This window comes from Drosophila innubila, chromosome X, assembly GCF_004354385.1.
Source record: "Drosophila innubila isolate TH190305 chromosome X, UK_Dinn_1.0, whole genome shotgun sequence".
NCBI lineage: Eukaryota > Metazoa > Arthropoda > Insecta > Diptera > Drosophilidae > Drosophila > Drosophila innubila.
In genome coordinates, this window is record NC_047626.1 from 29,217,647 (window position 1) to 29,231,989 (window position 14,343).

The 14,343-nt window shown below is 37.4% G+C and overlaps 3 protein-coding genes and 1 long non-coding RNA gene across 7 annotated transcripts; 2 read left to right on the forward strand and 2 right to left on the reverse strand.

The window, feature by feature from the left end:
• Nucleotides 1-95: 95 nt before the first annotated feature.
• LOC117793748 lies at nt 96-6,865 on the reverse strand. Of its 3 annotated transcripts, XR_004618305.1 has the most exons (4): nt 6,229-6,865; nt 5,092-5,242; nt 252-541; nt 96-151 (listed from the first exon to the last, which is right to left on the reverse strand). It is a non-coding gene; the product is annotated as an uncharacterized LOC117793748 (long non-coding RNA). The 3 variants fall into 3 exon arrangements; XR_004618306.1 differs by lacking the exon at nt 5,092-5,242 and having other exon boundaries at nt 6,229-6,861; XR_004618307.1 differs by lacking the exons at nt 96-151; nt 252-541; nt 5,092-5,242 and adding an exon at nt 5,259-5,376 and having other exon boundaries at nt 6,229-6,862.
• A 1,572-nt stretch (nt 6,866-8,437) lies between these two features.
• Nucleotides 8,438-9,858, forward strand: LOC117784049 (28 kDa heat- and acid-stable phosphoprotein). 2 transcript variants are annotated; one of them, XM_034621656.1, is made up of 3 exons: nt 8,438-8,575; nt 8,669-8,780; nt 8,821-9,858. In XM_034621656.1, exon 3 carries the CDS (start codon nt 8,858-8,860, stop codon nt 9,521-9,523), a length of 666 nt encoding a protein of 221 aa, XP_034477547.1. In that variant the 5' UTR covers nt 8,438-8,575; nt 8,669-8,780; nt 8,821-8,857; the 3' UTR covers nt 9,524-9,858. The 2 variants fall into 2 exon arrangements, with proteins under 2 accessions (XP_034477547.1, XP_034477541.1); XM_034621650.1 differs by having other exon boundaries at nt 8,669-9,858.
• Nucleotides 9,859-10,572: 714 nt separating this feature from the next.
• LOC117784038 (ribosomal RNA small subunit methyltransferase NEP1) lies at nt 10,573-11,691 on the reverse strand. Its single transcript, XM_034621639.1, has 2 exons — nt 11,473-11,691; nt 10,573-11,400 (listed from the first exon to the last, which is right to left on the reverse strand). Exons 1-2 carry the CDS (start codon nt 11,638-11,640, stop codon nt 10,810-10,812), a joined length of 759 nt encoding a protein of 252 aa, XP_034477530.1. The 5' UTR covers nt 11,641-11,691; the 3' UTR covers nt 10,573-10,809.
• Nucleotides 11,692-12,444: 753 nt separating this feature from the next.
• On the forward strand, nt 12,445-13,074 carry LOC117784063 (NADH dehydrogenase [ubiquinone] 1 alpha subcomplex subunit 7). The gene is made up of 2 exons (XM_034621668.1): nt 12,445-12,607; nt 12,696-13,074. The coding sequence occupies exons 1-2, from the start codon at nt 12,545-12,547 to the stop codon at nt 12,945-12,947; spliced, it is 315 nt and encodes a 104-aa protein (XP_034477559.1). The 5' UTR covers nt 12,445-12,544; the 3' UTR covers nt 12,948-13,074.
• Nucleotides 13,075-14,343: the final 1,269 nt, after the last annotated feature.

Genomic DNA, 14,343 nt, shown 5'->3' on the forward strand with positions numbered 1-14,343 from the left:
CTCCTGTTGCTCCTATTTCTTCTGCTTCTTCTGCTGATGCAGATCCCCTCCTGCTCCTGCTGCTTCAATCTTTCAACGAATGTTGCTGCTGCTTCTTCAACGGCTGCTGTTTGGTTTTGTGTCCGTTGCATGCTCAGCAAATTGTTGTCAACTATTATATAGAAGAGGATGATACATTGTTAGATTTATTCAACTACTAAATATCTCTTTAAATTCAGATTCAGATGCAAATTCAGATTCAGAATACTTACCACCACTTGCCGGTGTCGTGGCGCGACTCCTCCAGATGTCAGTGTTTTGTTGCTATTTCAAACACAGTTCAGTTTGAGTTCCAGTTCCACTTGCAGTTGCAGTTTCACATTAGTTGGCATTTTGATGCCCACTATTTACTGGAAGCTGTTGCTTCTTGTTGCCCCTCCACAGCTGCTGTTTCTTTTATTTGTGGTTGGCGTCTAGTCAAATTAATTACTTGGTTTCTCTCTCTCTCTCTCTGTCACTTCATTTGTTGTTATTGGTCAAATCGCTCAGCCAAGCAGCGAAACTGCATTAAAAAGAGTAAGCAAAATATTTACTATTAGTAACAAGCTTATTCGCTGATTATTTTTAACGAGGAGTTTATCAATACAATTTTGGCTAACACACATAATAAACAATTTTAATGTTGCAGTTCACTATGTACTTATATTAATATATTATATTTGTATTGTACGGCTAACAAAATACCATATTTCTGCAGTAAGACCGTACAGAAACGTAAACACATAATAATTCGCCTTCAATTTAAAAGCCGGCCGGCCGAATAAAAAAATGGGTGAATGCAAAATGCTAGATGCAAAAAACATTGGTTTTTACATTTTCACAAACAATTCCTGCAAAAATTGTGCACTTCACACATACACATACACGTGCATTGATGTTGACGCATTTGGGGGGAACACGAAAATAAATTTTGTTATTCGTTACATAAACAACAAAAAGCCAGCCATCCAATGAGCAGTTAAAATAAACAAAAATACAAACGCAACACACACACACATTAAACAGCATTATGCACACACGATTATTATTGGTTCTCCCGCGTTTGGTAAATGCAAATGTAAAATGCAAAAGAAAACATACTTAAAGCAAAAATAAATAGAAACAACAAAACGCTGCAATTTTTGATTTGCTTCGTTTTCTATGACAATTTTCTTTTTACACACGCTAGAGCTGGTGCTGCAGCTGCTGTTGCTTCTTCTTCAGGTTTTTTGTATTACGCTTTGGCTTGGCCTTTATTTTCCTTTTTTTTTCCGTATCTGTGCGAGTGTTTTTGTGTGTGTGAGTGTGTTTGTGTGTATTTACTTTGCCGCCGTTTTGGCACTCACGGCAACAGCACCATTCGAAAAGAGCGGCGAGTCAACTTTCGAAATTCGAAAATGAGAGGAAGAGCGCGACAACACACACACACACACACACACACAAAGAGAGAGATGCAATCCATACATATGGCTGTCCCGTTTACACATGTCTGGCTTTGAAATGGTGTTTGACAAGCGCAATAAAACAAAATAATTTAAGTAACAATGTCTAAAAATACAATGTTCTAAGTACTACCCGAAATATTTCATGAATTGATTGCGTATTTTAACATCTAATGATGTTTATAACGCCCTTCCAAACGAAATAAATAGGTATCAAAAATATGGAAACATTCAACACATACGCATGTACATACATATACACCTAAAGGCACGCCTGTGCATTGGTGTTGATGGGAGAAATTCACCACGCCGCCAACTTAACTTGGTTATGTTCCGTTTCAGCAATAGCAACATGATTCATGCATAATAAAGACTCTTTGTTTGTTGTTAGTGTTGTTGTTTGTTGCTCATTACAAGCGCACACATACACAGGCCCAAGAAAAACAATAAGGCATTCGTAATTTTGGTTTTAACACCCTAATTATGAATTCTGATATTGTGGCAAGACTGATGAGTGCAGAGTGGAGAGAGGAGAGAGGAGAAAGGATGGGCTCTCTGAAACAAAATGCACACATACATATTCATATCAAGCGTATACCACGCATAATTCTTTCACTCGAACACACACACTGTTGACGACACTAGCCTGCACAGTGGTTCAAAACAATGTTTGCTTATACATAAATTCCAAACAAATTGTAAACAATGCGCACAATTTTTTTTGTAACTTTCCTAAGGCACAACATATTTAAATGTGTATATAAGTACTTGTAGATAAACTATGTACTTATTCGACATATGCCGGCCGGCAAAAATCTTAGATCTTTTTTTACTTTCACTTTAGAAAATTTTTTGTTTGCCACTTCACATACATACGAAAATATAAATTAATTACGAACATTACGAATTTAAACCACTGTAACATTGATTTGTCTGTGTGAGTATTTGCTCTCTTTGCTGACTGTAACTTTGCGGTTACGGTTTGTTGCCGACCGCTTAAAACAAAATTCAGTGACGCAAAATTAAAATCGGAAGAACATAGAAAACAAATGCAACAACAATGGCAAATCGTCAACAAATGACGTAGGCATTACGACCGTCGGCGCCGCGGCCGAGAGAGTATCTTAACGCGTAATTATTTGTGTTATTTAAAAAATATATAAATAAATAAAGAAAACATACGCCAACGCAAATTGCAACAGCAGACAATTGAGCTCTACTCCCGCTCTCGCTATTCATCTTGTTCTCTCTTTTTACCATCTCATTCATTCTCACAACAAAACAAAACATTTACTGGCAACGCACACACACACACACACACACACAGAGAGAGAGCGAGAGAGAGACAGGCATCACGAACAGCAAACGTGCCGATGTTCGCTGCGCTGTTGTAATTATGTAGTACAGTAGACGACTTTGAGTTTTCAACAAAAATTTTACGTAGAACGCAACAACAGCAACGTAACACGAACGTCAGATCGCGCTTCGGGTGTTGAGAGCGGCAGAGGCGTTCGTCGTACTTCGTGTTTGCATTTGTGTATGTAACGGACCGCGCCATAGCGAATATATGTATGTATGTACGTAAGTGTGAATACGAATTCAAGGCAAACACGATGACGTCGAATAAGGAAGAAGAAGCAAGCAATGGCATGCATTTGACTATATGAGACCCAAAGGGGTTGGGGAGGGGAGGTGTGTGGGTAACAGTGGCGGCAAAAAAGAAAACATATCGACAATTAGGTACTAGGCGACTAATAAATAAGTGCACATCGTAGTTAGCTGTCAATAATGTACAAATGCCAGTTGTAGTTATTTGACACAAGCGAAGGGGAAGCACACAACTAAAAGGAATCATGCTGAAAAGTTACTTTATCAACAAAGGTCAACAAAAGTTCTCTCGTCACTTTCTGCAAAAAGTGCGCTAAAAATATGTATGCTTATATGTACGTCTCCGACGACGTACAAGAATTTCATTCAAATACAAGAAGTGCGCACACATTCATTAATTATTATTTTTTGCCTGCATGCACTTGAACTACGCGCAAAAAATTTATTTAAATAAATAAAATACAAGTGATCTACACACACACACACACACACTCAAACAAACGCACACATAGACACGAATTCGTGACTGAGCACTTGGGGCATCAGCTTGGGTCAGAGAGAGACAACAATTCGCTACGTAATACGTATTCCAAATGCAAATATGGCGGCAGCGGCACGAGACACACAGAGAGCGTTAGCAAAGACCAGAGAGAGAGAGAGAGAGTGTGTTTGCCTGTATTTGTACATATATGCAAGGGAGCGAGCGACTCTCTTTTTCGATTCTAGAGTTCGAAAGTGAAAAAAGGCAGGCGGCAAACCGCAGCAACTCTTGTTGTTGTTGCTATTATTCGCTGTATCTGCAAGTATGTGCCGACTACGTCTACCGGAGCGACTACGTCACGAGCAAATGTCGAATCGTATGTCGACGAAGAGAGCGCGGAATTCTGCATGCTTGCTGCTGCGCCTCTAGGTTAATAAATCGTGCTAATAGTGGCACGAATTTAAAGCCGGTTTACATGCTACATGCTGTAGCAACACATAACACACATCAGCCAACAGCAGAGCAGCGGCTTCAGCTGCAGCTGCAGTCGGCGCTGACAGCAAAAGTATCAATGAAATTTTATATCGTTATCGTCCCCCCGCCTGGTCATCCACTCTCATTAGTTGAGACTGGGTGACAATAAGAAACTCACATAGTTGTCACTCAACATTATCAATAAATTAGAAAAGCAAAACAAAAAGTTATTTGAGCTACGTTTAATTTTGCGCGCCAAATGCAATTGCCACACAAACGCACACACACAGACACAAACTACAGATGCAGACGTCACGAGATGAATAGCCGGCAAATTAACACATTATAACGGTACACGCAAGGTTGCCCCCTTCCACATTTTGTTTACACTTCTCCCTTCTCTCTGTCGAAACTATATGCAAAATAATAACAACTATTAAAGTATCTATGATATTATTGCAATTAATTCAAATGATTGCAACAGAATCTTGCAACAAATGACACAAATATGCAGAAGAAGTCCAATCTATTTTATTTAAACAAATTGGAGTTTAGTTACTAAAATGATTTAAGCTTGAATAATTGACAACCAATAAAATCAACTATAGATAATGAAATTGCTCACATATATATTTTTAGCTTGCATTGTATCTTATTCTGATCGTGATGCTATTTGTTTGGCTTGTACTGTGATTGTTTTGATTCTCTTTTCAAAAAAGGGTAGCAAAATGCAGCAATGAAAATGCAGCTGCCAGATTTTGTTTTTCAATTAAAAACTGTATTATTTTTTTTAACTTAGGAATGTCTCCAAGAAATGCAATTTCAATAACAACTACAAAAAGTAAAGCAGGAAATCGGGAAAAATCTAGATCGATAAAAATTATCACTTGCATTGCATGACAAAGTATATGTTTGGTTTGTGCGTGTGTGTTGGTGGTGGCTAAGGGGGGAGAAGGGGAGATTCTTCGTTCAGTGGGGCATGCGCCACGTGCGTCGACTGCGACGCGCTTCAAGTTGAACTGCATTAACATTGTAATTGTGAACACGCTGAACGACAACTTCACTTACATTATTGTTGTAGTTGTTGTTGGTGTTTTTGTGTTAGCATCCGAGCAATTAAATTTGATATAAAACTGTGGCTTGGGAGTATCCAAATTTTTGATTTGCTTATATTGTTGTATGGTTGGTTGTCGCGGATTCCTTATTATTGTTGTTGTAGCTTTAAAATTATTTTGGACTTTAAAATTTACTTTTTTTTTTTGTCGATTTGACTTAATTTTTTGTTGTTGTAAGAATATAATTATATATGTTAACAATTACAACACGCAAATTTTACACAATTGTTAAGTGTAACTGCAAAAAAAATATTTAACTTATTTATTATGGTTATTGGAGACACAAAATATTATTGTTGATTTTGCTTTGATACGATAGAAAAGAACAGAAACATCAACAAAGTGTGCACATGACGTAGCGGCAACGTAGCCGACAAACTGATGAGGAGAACGAACACGACGACGGTATCAGGCCTCGGCCTCGTAAACCGCTTACGATGTACTATGAAACGAGACGAAACGTCATTACGTTACGTTAAAAACAGCGGCGGCAAAACAGCGCGACACACAAATACATACACACATACGCGCAAAGACTACATAACGTTAACGTATGCACGGTACATACACGTAATAATATAATAATAAAAAAAATAATTATTTACATATATTTATATATACATATGTATATGTATTTATTTTTCACACATGTTATTCCATATAAAATAAATATAAATCCAAGTGAAACTTTTTGCACGTTTGTTTGTAAAAATTTTATGTGTTTGTTGGTGTACGTGTATTTCTTAAAAATTTTTTTTTTCTTTTTAATATTCACTGCCTATTGCTGCTGCTAAACGCACGCACACATACACTCACAAACACACGCTACGACACACACACACACTTAGCGACAGATAGTCAGCCCTGCTTCTTCTTCTTATACAGTGCTGGCTGGTTGCGCTGTTCGTTGCCACCACCAAAAAAAAAAGTAAAATGAAAAAAATTGTCATGTCCATTGAAGTCTCACATTTTCAAATGCATTTTTGGCGCAAAATTCATCACATTTGTAACAAATTTTATTTGAAATCACAGCGCGTTACATTAAATTAGTACTTGCTTAGCGATTTATATAATTTTTTCAAGTTTTTACCATTATTTTTTAGCAATTTCTACACACCGATATACGTACGCGCTACAATTTTCGACATACGCGCGTTTCTTGTGAGTAAAGCAGCCGTCGTTGTCGCCATCAAATATACAAAAATTTTTCGAAATTACTCAAAATGCGAATACACACACATACACAGCGAAAGGCGAGCGCACGCGTACACCAATTGCTATATAGCGGCACTGCTCATTCACAACGCTGATAAACGTGCGTGCAAATGCAGCCGACATACTAGTGCTGTGTTCGTTGCAGAGAGCTCAAGAGCGGATACTGTGCATGTGCGACATATCGAAAGCGTCTGTCTCGCTCAACGTTCGCTGGTGGTGGTGGCAATGGCAAATGCTGCTGCTGTTGTGAATTTTCGATGTGGGTATGTGTGTGACAAAAGCGAAGAGCGAGCAACGCGCATGAAAAAATGCACGATGAACAAACGTAACGAAGAAACAAAATGGCTGTCTCACAATATTTTTCTTGCATAGAAAATGTTTCAAAAACGTCTTTTTGTTTGTTTAAGCGCCTATGCGCCCTAAATTCCCAATTAACAATTAGCTGAATATCCATTCGATTTCGTTTGTATGCGCCGCTTGTACCATTTTTAAGATTTACATAAATTTTTTTTACATTTTTTTTCTTATACGGTGTGGCAACCTTGGTGTCTAGAAAACGGTGTTGCGGACTTGATATCCAGAAAGCGGTGTGGCAGCCTTGGCTTCCGTAAAAAGATCCATTCTCATATTCAGATCAATTGCTTTTTTAATTTTTTATTTTTTTTAAGCTAAAATTTTGAGCATTTTTGCTAAATTTTGTTCGAATTTAGTCAAAATGCGGATTTTTGATTTAGAATGAGATTAAACAACTTCTCTCTCCGAGATGTGACGGACTCCCAAAACTCATAAAAATTATCACCTTTATTTTACCAAATTTATAGTTAAAAATATTTATTAAATTGCAAATTTTTTGCCAAATTATTTCTAAAAAATTTTAATTGCGCGCGTTTGCAGATTGTGATACCGTTAAGTGAGGAGCAAATTGCTACTGAGGGGTAACATGGTCACGAATGTGACAAGATGGCACTGTATCTTAACAGAAAACGATAACGATACTGAATTCAAATTGTATGTAATGCAAATTGCAGAATGCAATAACTGCAATACATTAAAATTAAAAAAAATTTGAAACTTGAAATTAGGTAAAATAAAGTTAAAATTTTAATATAGGTTTTAAGTTTGTCAGGTAAAGGAGAGAGAATTCAATTCTAAAAATATATAGAAAAAAATCTTAAAATTTTTAAGTATTAACGTGCAAAAATTAAAATAATTCAAGCTTCAAAATTAAGATATTAAAGAAGTTATTTATTCAAAATTCCCTTTTATTTTTTTAAATTTAAAGGCCCGTATCGAGTAGACCAGAAAACGTACTGGTAGATCTAAACTCCATATCAAAATTTCAGTGCCGTAAAGAGAAGAAGAATTTGACAACTATTCCATAGAAATCTTTCCGCCGGCGGAAATTTCTGGCCTACCCGAAACTGGCCTTTACCTAAAATGGTACGGCTTGCCAGATGAGAAAATTTGGCTGAGTGGCAGGCTTTTGGGCCAAAACAGTGTTTCCACACCAGCGTTGCGTACATTTTAGAGGAGAAAATAGCTGTTTCTGGCTGAAAAGCTAAAATTGCGATGCAAAATAGCTAAAATACTTGACAACTGTGGCCGCACACAGTAAATTTTAGATAATACAAATTTCAAAATGCAATAGCATTGCAATAAATTAATAATTTGATGAAAATTCAAAATTAGATAAAATTAAGGAAAACATTTTTATGAAAGTTCAAGCTCGTCAACCCCCAGGGGAGAGAAGTTACAAATTCAATAAAAAAAAAAAAATAATAAAAAAAAAAAATAATAAAAAAAAAATATTCTAATAAAAACTCTGAAAAAATTTAAAAAATTCTATCTTCAATATTAAGAAAAATTAAAAAATAATAAGGTGAGTTAAAATTGTGCATGCTGCCAGACCGAAAAATTTTGCAGGGTGGCAACCTTCCACACAAGTGCTGCCAAGTTAGGAACAATATCTGTTTCTGGTTGGAAAGCATCTAAATTTGTTTTTGTCGGCAACAGTTTGCACAGTTTTACCAAAATATTTAATAGCAAAACTTAACTAGAAATATATTTAAACTGCCAGATTTGCAGCTAACAGCAATTTTGAAATTTTTCTAGCAAAATAACTCTGAAAGTAGCCAGAACTAGCTATAAAATAGCTAAGTTGGCAATAGTGACAGTGACTCTCAGATTGAGACTATAAATATAAGCAATAACTTAGCAAAAGGGTAATTACAAAACTCGAGAAAAAATCAAGCTTATACTTTGAAAAGCTAAATCTGAGAAACAATAATAATTTTGACAAAATTCGATAAAAATAGCACAACGAACGACGCCATTTGTTGGGGAATATCTAGCGGCGTTACACACGGACAGACGCGTGCGCATACACAGACACAGGTATTCACGCACGGCTCACTAATACAAGTACAAATTCGAATACGAATACCACCAATACCAATACCAATACTAGAGAGAGTAAGAGAAGCAGCAAGCAGTAGGTCGTCGTCATGCCACGAGGAAAGTATGTTAACCACAAAGGTCGCAGCCGCCACTTTACGTCCCCGGAGGAGCTGCAACAGGAGTCCGAGGAGGAGAGCGACCAATCCAGCGGCAGTGAGAAGGAAGACGCTGCCGGCGCTGCTTCCAAACAGCCGTCGGCGTCGTCGTCAGCGTCAGTCCGTAAACCTGTAAAGCCTCAGTCAAGACAAAAGCAGCAGCAGCAGCGGCATCAGCAGGGCAGCTCATCCGATGAGGAATCCGAAGATGACGACTCCGATGATGATTCGGAGGCGGAAGCACGTGATGCCAAAAAGGGCGTGGCCTCGCTCATCGAAATCGAGAATCCCAATCGTGTTACCAAAAAGGCCACACAGAAACTATCGCAAATCAAAATTGATGATACAAGTGGTGCTAGCGGCACAGGAGGTGGTTCAGGAGGGGGCGGTGGTGCCAGCAGCAAACCGGAATTGTCACGTCGCGAACGCGAACAAATTGAAAAGCAAAAGGCCCGACAGCGCTATGAGAAGCTCCATGCTGCCGGCAAAACAACCGAAGCGAAGGCGGATTTGGCCCGATTGGCGCTCATCCGTCAACAGCGGGAGGAGGCGGCTGCCAAGCGTGAAGCGGATAAAAAGGCAACTGCCGATTTAGCCAAGAAGCCGCTGTCCAAGTAGTCAACTCTTTGGCAATTGGGCTTATGGCAATTGGCGATTGGTTAACTATTCGACTTATGGAATATATCGAATGAATCGTTGTCAAGAACTTACATCCTAACATCCAACATCCAACAAATTGTGCGACAAATTGATAAACAATTGATAAACATAAATTGCAATTGCTATATAAATAATTAATGAATTCGTTTCAACGTTTGTTCAGCATGCAACAACAACTACAACAACATTAACAACAACTTAGTTAAGATTTGAGGTCCCAATGTCAAAACTTTACTAAAAATCTGTTTATTTTTTTTTAACCTTTAATTTAACGCAGTCTTTTTGTAATTGAGAATTATATAAATAAATATATATATATATATATATATATGATAACTTATATATGTATATTTATATATATATATAGAATAACACTTTGTACACAGATTAGCTCGGTTTGAACGGTTGCAACAGACTTTTGTTTTACGATGCATCCGCCTATCATCATTATATTTAACTGTATAGTAACGGAATTTACAGACATGAGCCAAATAATAAGAACAGTCCAATTTGCGAAATAACGTTGGTAAAATAATAATTTTCTAATATAATTTCTAATTATTTTGAATTTCTATCAAATAAGCTGTTCAAATGCATTAGAATTTATAACCTGACATGTTTATATTTTATTATCTTGATAACCTTATTGGGACAGTTAAAAAATATGGTTCATTAATTCCTACAGAAGTTGTAACACTTTATGATTACACACTTCCTTATATTTTGTATAATTATTTCCGATTATTTTGGCCTATCTTAACTTAAAGGCATATTTTTTTAGATTTCTATTTTTCTTGCTATAATTTTTGAGAATTTTCTGGTCCTACCATCTTTCACTTCTTTCTTAACATCTCACCATTGATGCTCCATTGGATTAAGAACTGATGTTCACTCAATAATATCAATATTATGACTGTTATTATTATTTTGCATGTATGTCTCTGTTTCTAGGTGGGGGAAGTAGACAAGCTTGTAATTTTCAGCCAGATTTGTGATCAGACTGATTCAGTTTTAGCCGATCTTTCTTTTATACTCGTCTGTATAGTCTGAGACAGTTGTAGATGCTGTCGCAATAAAGTGTGCCGTTTAAGTGTAATACGAGAGTATTTCATTCAATTCTTGTTTTATATTTATGTATGTACATATATGTAGGTATAATCTAGTCAAAAACAAATACAAACTATATGTGCTATATGTGCTTAAAACTCTAATATGGGATAGTGATAGGTTAAGATGAAGGACAGTTAAACCACTCCCCAGACCTCCTCGAATGCGGTGCAAAGCTTGGAGCAGGCAATGGCCGCCGACAGCGGATAATTGCTAATGGAGAATAGCTCCTCTGTGTAGTCCGTCTTAAGGACGCCGTGAGCAAAGGCGCCAATGACCATTACGACGGGCTCGTCGTACGATTTGCTGCCTTCATCACCGTGTGGCACCAGTTCGCGGCAATTGGTGACCAGTTTGCCCGAAAAGGACATGGCATACTTTTTGCAGCCAACCGGCAAATGATCTGTGATGGGATTCTTGATAACGCTCATCAGTCGTCGCGAGGTGTCATTGGCGCGTATTTGAAACTTGTGCAGCAATTGCACCATGAGTCCGGCGAAACGCTTGAAAGTGCGCGGAATGCGCGTCTGTGGATTTATCTCAATGAGCACATTGTGCTCGGTGCGCACAAACACCTGCAGCAGTCCGGCGCGATTGAGGGGCGAGTCGAAGAGCATCAGCAGGCATTGATGTGTGATGTCCGGACGACAAGATCCGGGATCGCGTTGGTTCTTCCGCATAATGCCCGCATGATCGTCACAGTTTAGCAGCTCAAATGTGTTGTGCACCTGGAGTGGAAGTAGGAGTAGGATAAATCACATTTGACCAGCTATCATTATTTAGTTGGGTTTCATACGCACCTTTACAGTTTCCAGCTGTGCACCCTCGAGCACAATTATCAATCGCTTTTCGGCCGCATTTATATGCAATACTTTAAAATGCTTCTTGTCCAAATCGAATTCCGGATCGTCAGCCTTGCGACCCACAAATTTACGCTTACGATTTATCACTTTGCCCTGGCCGCCCATATTTGTTGCACGTTTCTAATAATATTTCTCTCGTTTACGGCTTGATTACAAAAACAAAGCCATGTGCACGCCGTTGTTTTTCGGGTTGCCACTCCAGTAAAAATTTCCGATCTGGTATGATTTTTTTTACTAAAAAAAATAAGTTCATTCCCGAAAAAAGGTATTCTGAATTTTTTTTATTTTTTTTAAGCTAGCAAATTGTTTAATTTGTGCAAAATTTTTATTTAAATTTTCTCGATTTTTTGATATATATACATATTTTTTAGAATTAAATTTTCTAACTTCGTTTTCCGAGGGCTGACGAACCTCAAACCTTCATTAAAATGTTAACCTTAATTTTGTCTAATTTCAAATTTTATCAAATTTCATCAAATTTCTGACGTTTTAATTGAATATTTTGTGTTGTTAAATTTTAAATTTTTATCAGTGATGGGCGGCAATATCGACAAATAAGTTGACCATCGATAAGAAAGATTACTTCGATTATCAAAAAATGAACTACTGAACTAAATCTTTCAAATGAACATTTGTCGTCTCATTTGTCAGAGCTGGCATTTCTAGCTCTATTTTTAAGTTTACTCGAACATTTTGTGGTTCAAGAAATTAATTTTAAGCTTTAATTAGAATAGGTGAGAAATGCGGAAATTCAATCATGTATATTATTTTAATTGTATTTGTGTAAAAAGTTATAATAATATATATAGAGCAATTAAATGTAAGCTGATCGAAATGAATGACTAAATAGTTTACTCGTTCATTTCAATGACTCGCTCACTTGAACTTTTTCAGAGCGAGACAAGACAACTCTATTATTTACCATCACTAAAGTGAACTGTGCTATATTTTGATTTATTTCTGTTGTTGACAGAATCGAAGCTAGATTTGAAATAAAAAAGCAGTTTACATGGCAGCCGCCCGACGTGATATAGCGCCGTTCTTGCAACGTGTGCGTGCTTTCCTCCTCGGCGTAAGTATCCAGCAGCCGGCAGCTGCATTCGTTGATTTTGCACGTACGTTATGTAAGTCGGAACGTTCCCTTTTTCTGTATCTTCTAGCGCGAACACACCGTTGCACTGCGGTTCGAGGATGGCCTGGCCGATCGCACACAGCCCCAACCAGAGATCCCCGACGGTCCCTCGCATCAGTACTCGGCCAACTACTATTGCTCCCGTGATGGTCGCCGTGAAGTGAATCCGCCAATTGACCTGGTGCAACAACATAAACTGCTCGGGGCGGAGGGTGAGGCACCCGCATCCAAGGCTGGCTCCAAGCTGCCAACGCCGGGCAAAGTCTACGCATGGGACTAAACAAGTCTCGCTGCGAACTGCAGACATAGAATATGGAATTACCTTTTTTTTTGTTCTTTCTTGTGCTCGGTTATTTCCGTAGGAAATGCTGACTGATCCTAAAATAGAAACAATGTGAAACCAAAAATCCTTTTGCACTTACTTTTTAGGGCATAAGTTACTTAAAATTCGTAAAGGAATATCCGGGGAAAAAATGATAGAATTTGAAATTTGTTTTTTGCTAACAATGGATATAGATTCATTACTAAATTCTTGTCTATATTAATATGTATGAAGTTCTACACTTGATTGTACCATCTAAGAAATGCATGTACCAAGTATGTATTCAACGTAAGTATGCAAGTTAGGGTGAACGGATTTTTATACCCTAAGCACATTGAAAATGGGCAATAAAGGGTATAATGTGTTTGGCAGAATGTATGTAACAGGCAGAAGGGGTCTTGGTTAGGATCAACAGCCGAGTCGACTGAGCCACATCCGTCTGTCTGTCCGTCCGTCTGTTTGAACTCATTCAGAGACCATAAGAGCTAGAGACTTTAAACTTAATATGTAGGTTCCTGGATACCATAGGCAGAACAAGTTAGGCAGAACAAGTTTGTTTTTATTTTTGGATTGAACTCCCTTATCATATAGCTGCCATAGGAACGATACATCGAAAATGAAGTTTTAGTATAAAAAAGATTTTTGGTTGCTGAAATATCAGAGCCGAAATGATAGAATATGCATCTGGGCCGGTATTATACATCTTGAACAAATTTGGTTAAAATCGGTCCACTATATCATATCGCTGCAATAGAGACGCTTAATCGAAAATTAAGTCTTAGTATGAAAAAGTTTTTTGTTTTTTAAGATATCTTAACGAAACGAATAAAGTATGCATTTATCTTGGTTTTGTCCATCCTGACCAAAGTTCGTTCAAATCGGTCGACTATATCATATAGCTGTCGTATGACCGATCGGTCAAAAAACAACTTTAAGTATGAAAAAGTTTTTTGATTTTTGAGATATCTTAGCCAAACTGATAGAATCTGCACTTATGTTGGTTTTGTACATTCAAACCAAATTTAGTTTAATTCGGTTCCATATATCATATAGCTGCCATAGGAACAATCGGTCAAAAATCAACTTCCAGTACAGAGTACCTAGGCGCAGGGTACCCTACTGTGGAGCGTGCACGACTGATACCGCCCACTTATTTTCACAAAAAATCGTAACCGAAATTCGCAATCTACGATCAATTCTAATATGTTTATACCAAGAAACCATAGTTCTAAAATCAATTTCTAGTTCCCACTTTTTAAGTTGAAAAATTTTATGTTTTTAGTCGTTACATGGACGAAAATTATGTTTTAAGGACAATTGGTCTTTGATTTTTTGAAGTTTTGAAAGTCCTGGT

Excerpts from the sequence above, each read along its gene's own strand:
- LOC117784063 (XM_034621668.1), top strand. The coding sequence starts at position 12,545 with ATGGCAGCCGCCCGACGTGATATAGCGCCGTTCTTGCAACGTGTGCGT. Across the intron at positions 12,608-12,695 it reads TGCGTGCTTTCCTCCTCGGC|CGCGAACACACCGTTGCACT; the intron begins GTAAGTATCCAG and ends TGTATCTTCTAG.
- LOC117784038 (XM_034621639.1), bottom strand. The coding sequence starts at position 11,640 with ATGGGCGGCCAGGGCAAAGTGATAAATCGTAAGCGTAAATTTGTGGGT. Across the intron at positions 11,401-11,472 it reads CACAGCTGGAAACTGTAAAG|GTGCACAACACATTTGAGCT; the intron begins GTGCGTATGAAA and ends CTTCCACTCCAG.
- LOC117784049 (XM_034621650.1), top strand. The coding sequence starts at position 8,858 with ATGCCACGAGGAAAGTATGTTAACCACAAAGGTCGCAGCCGCCACTTT.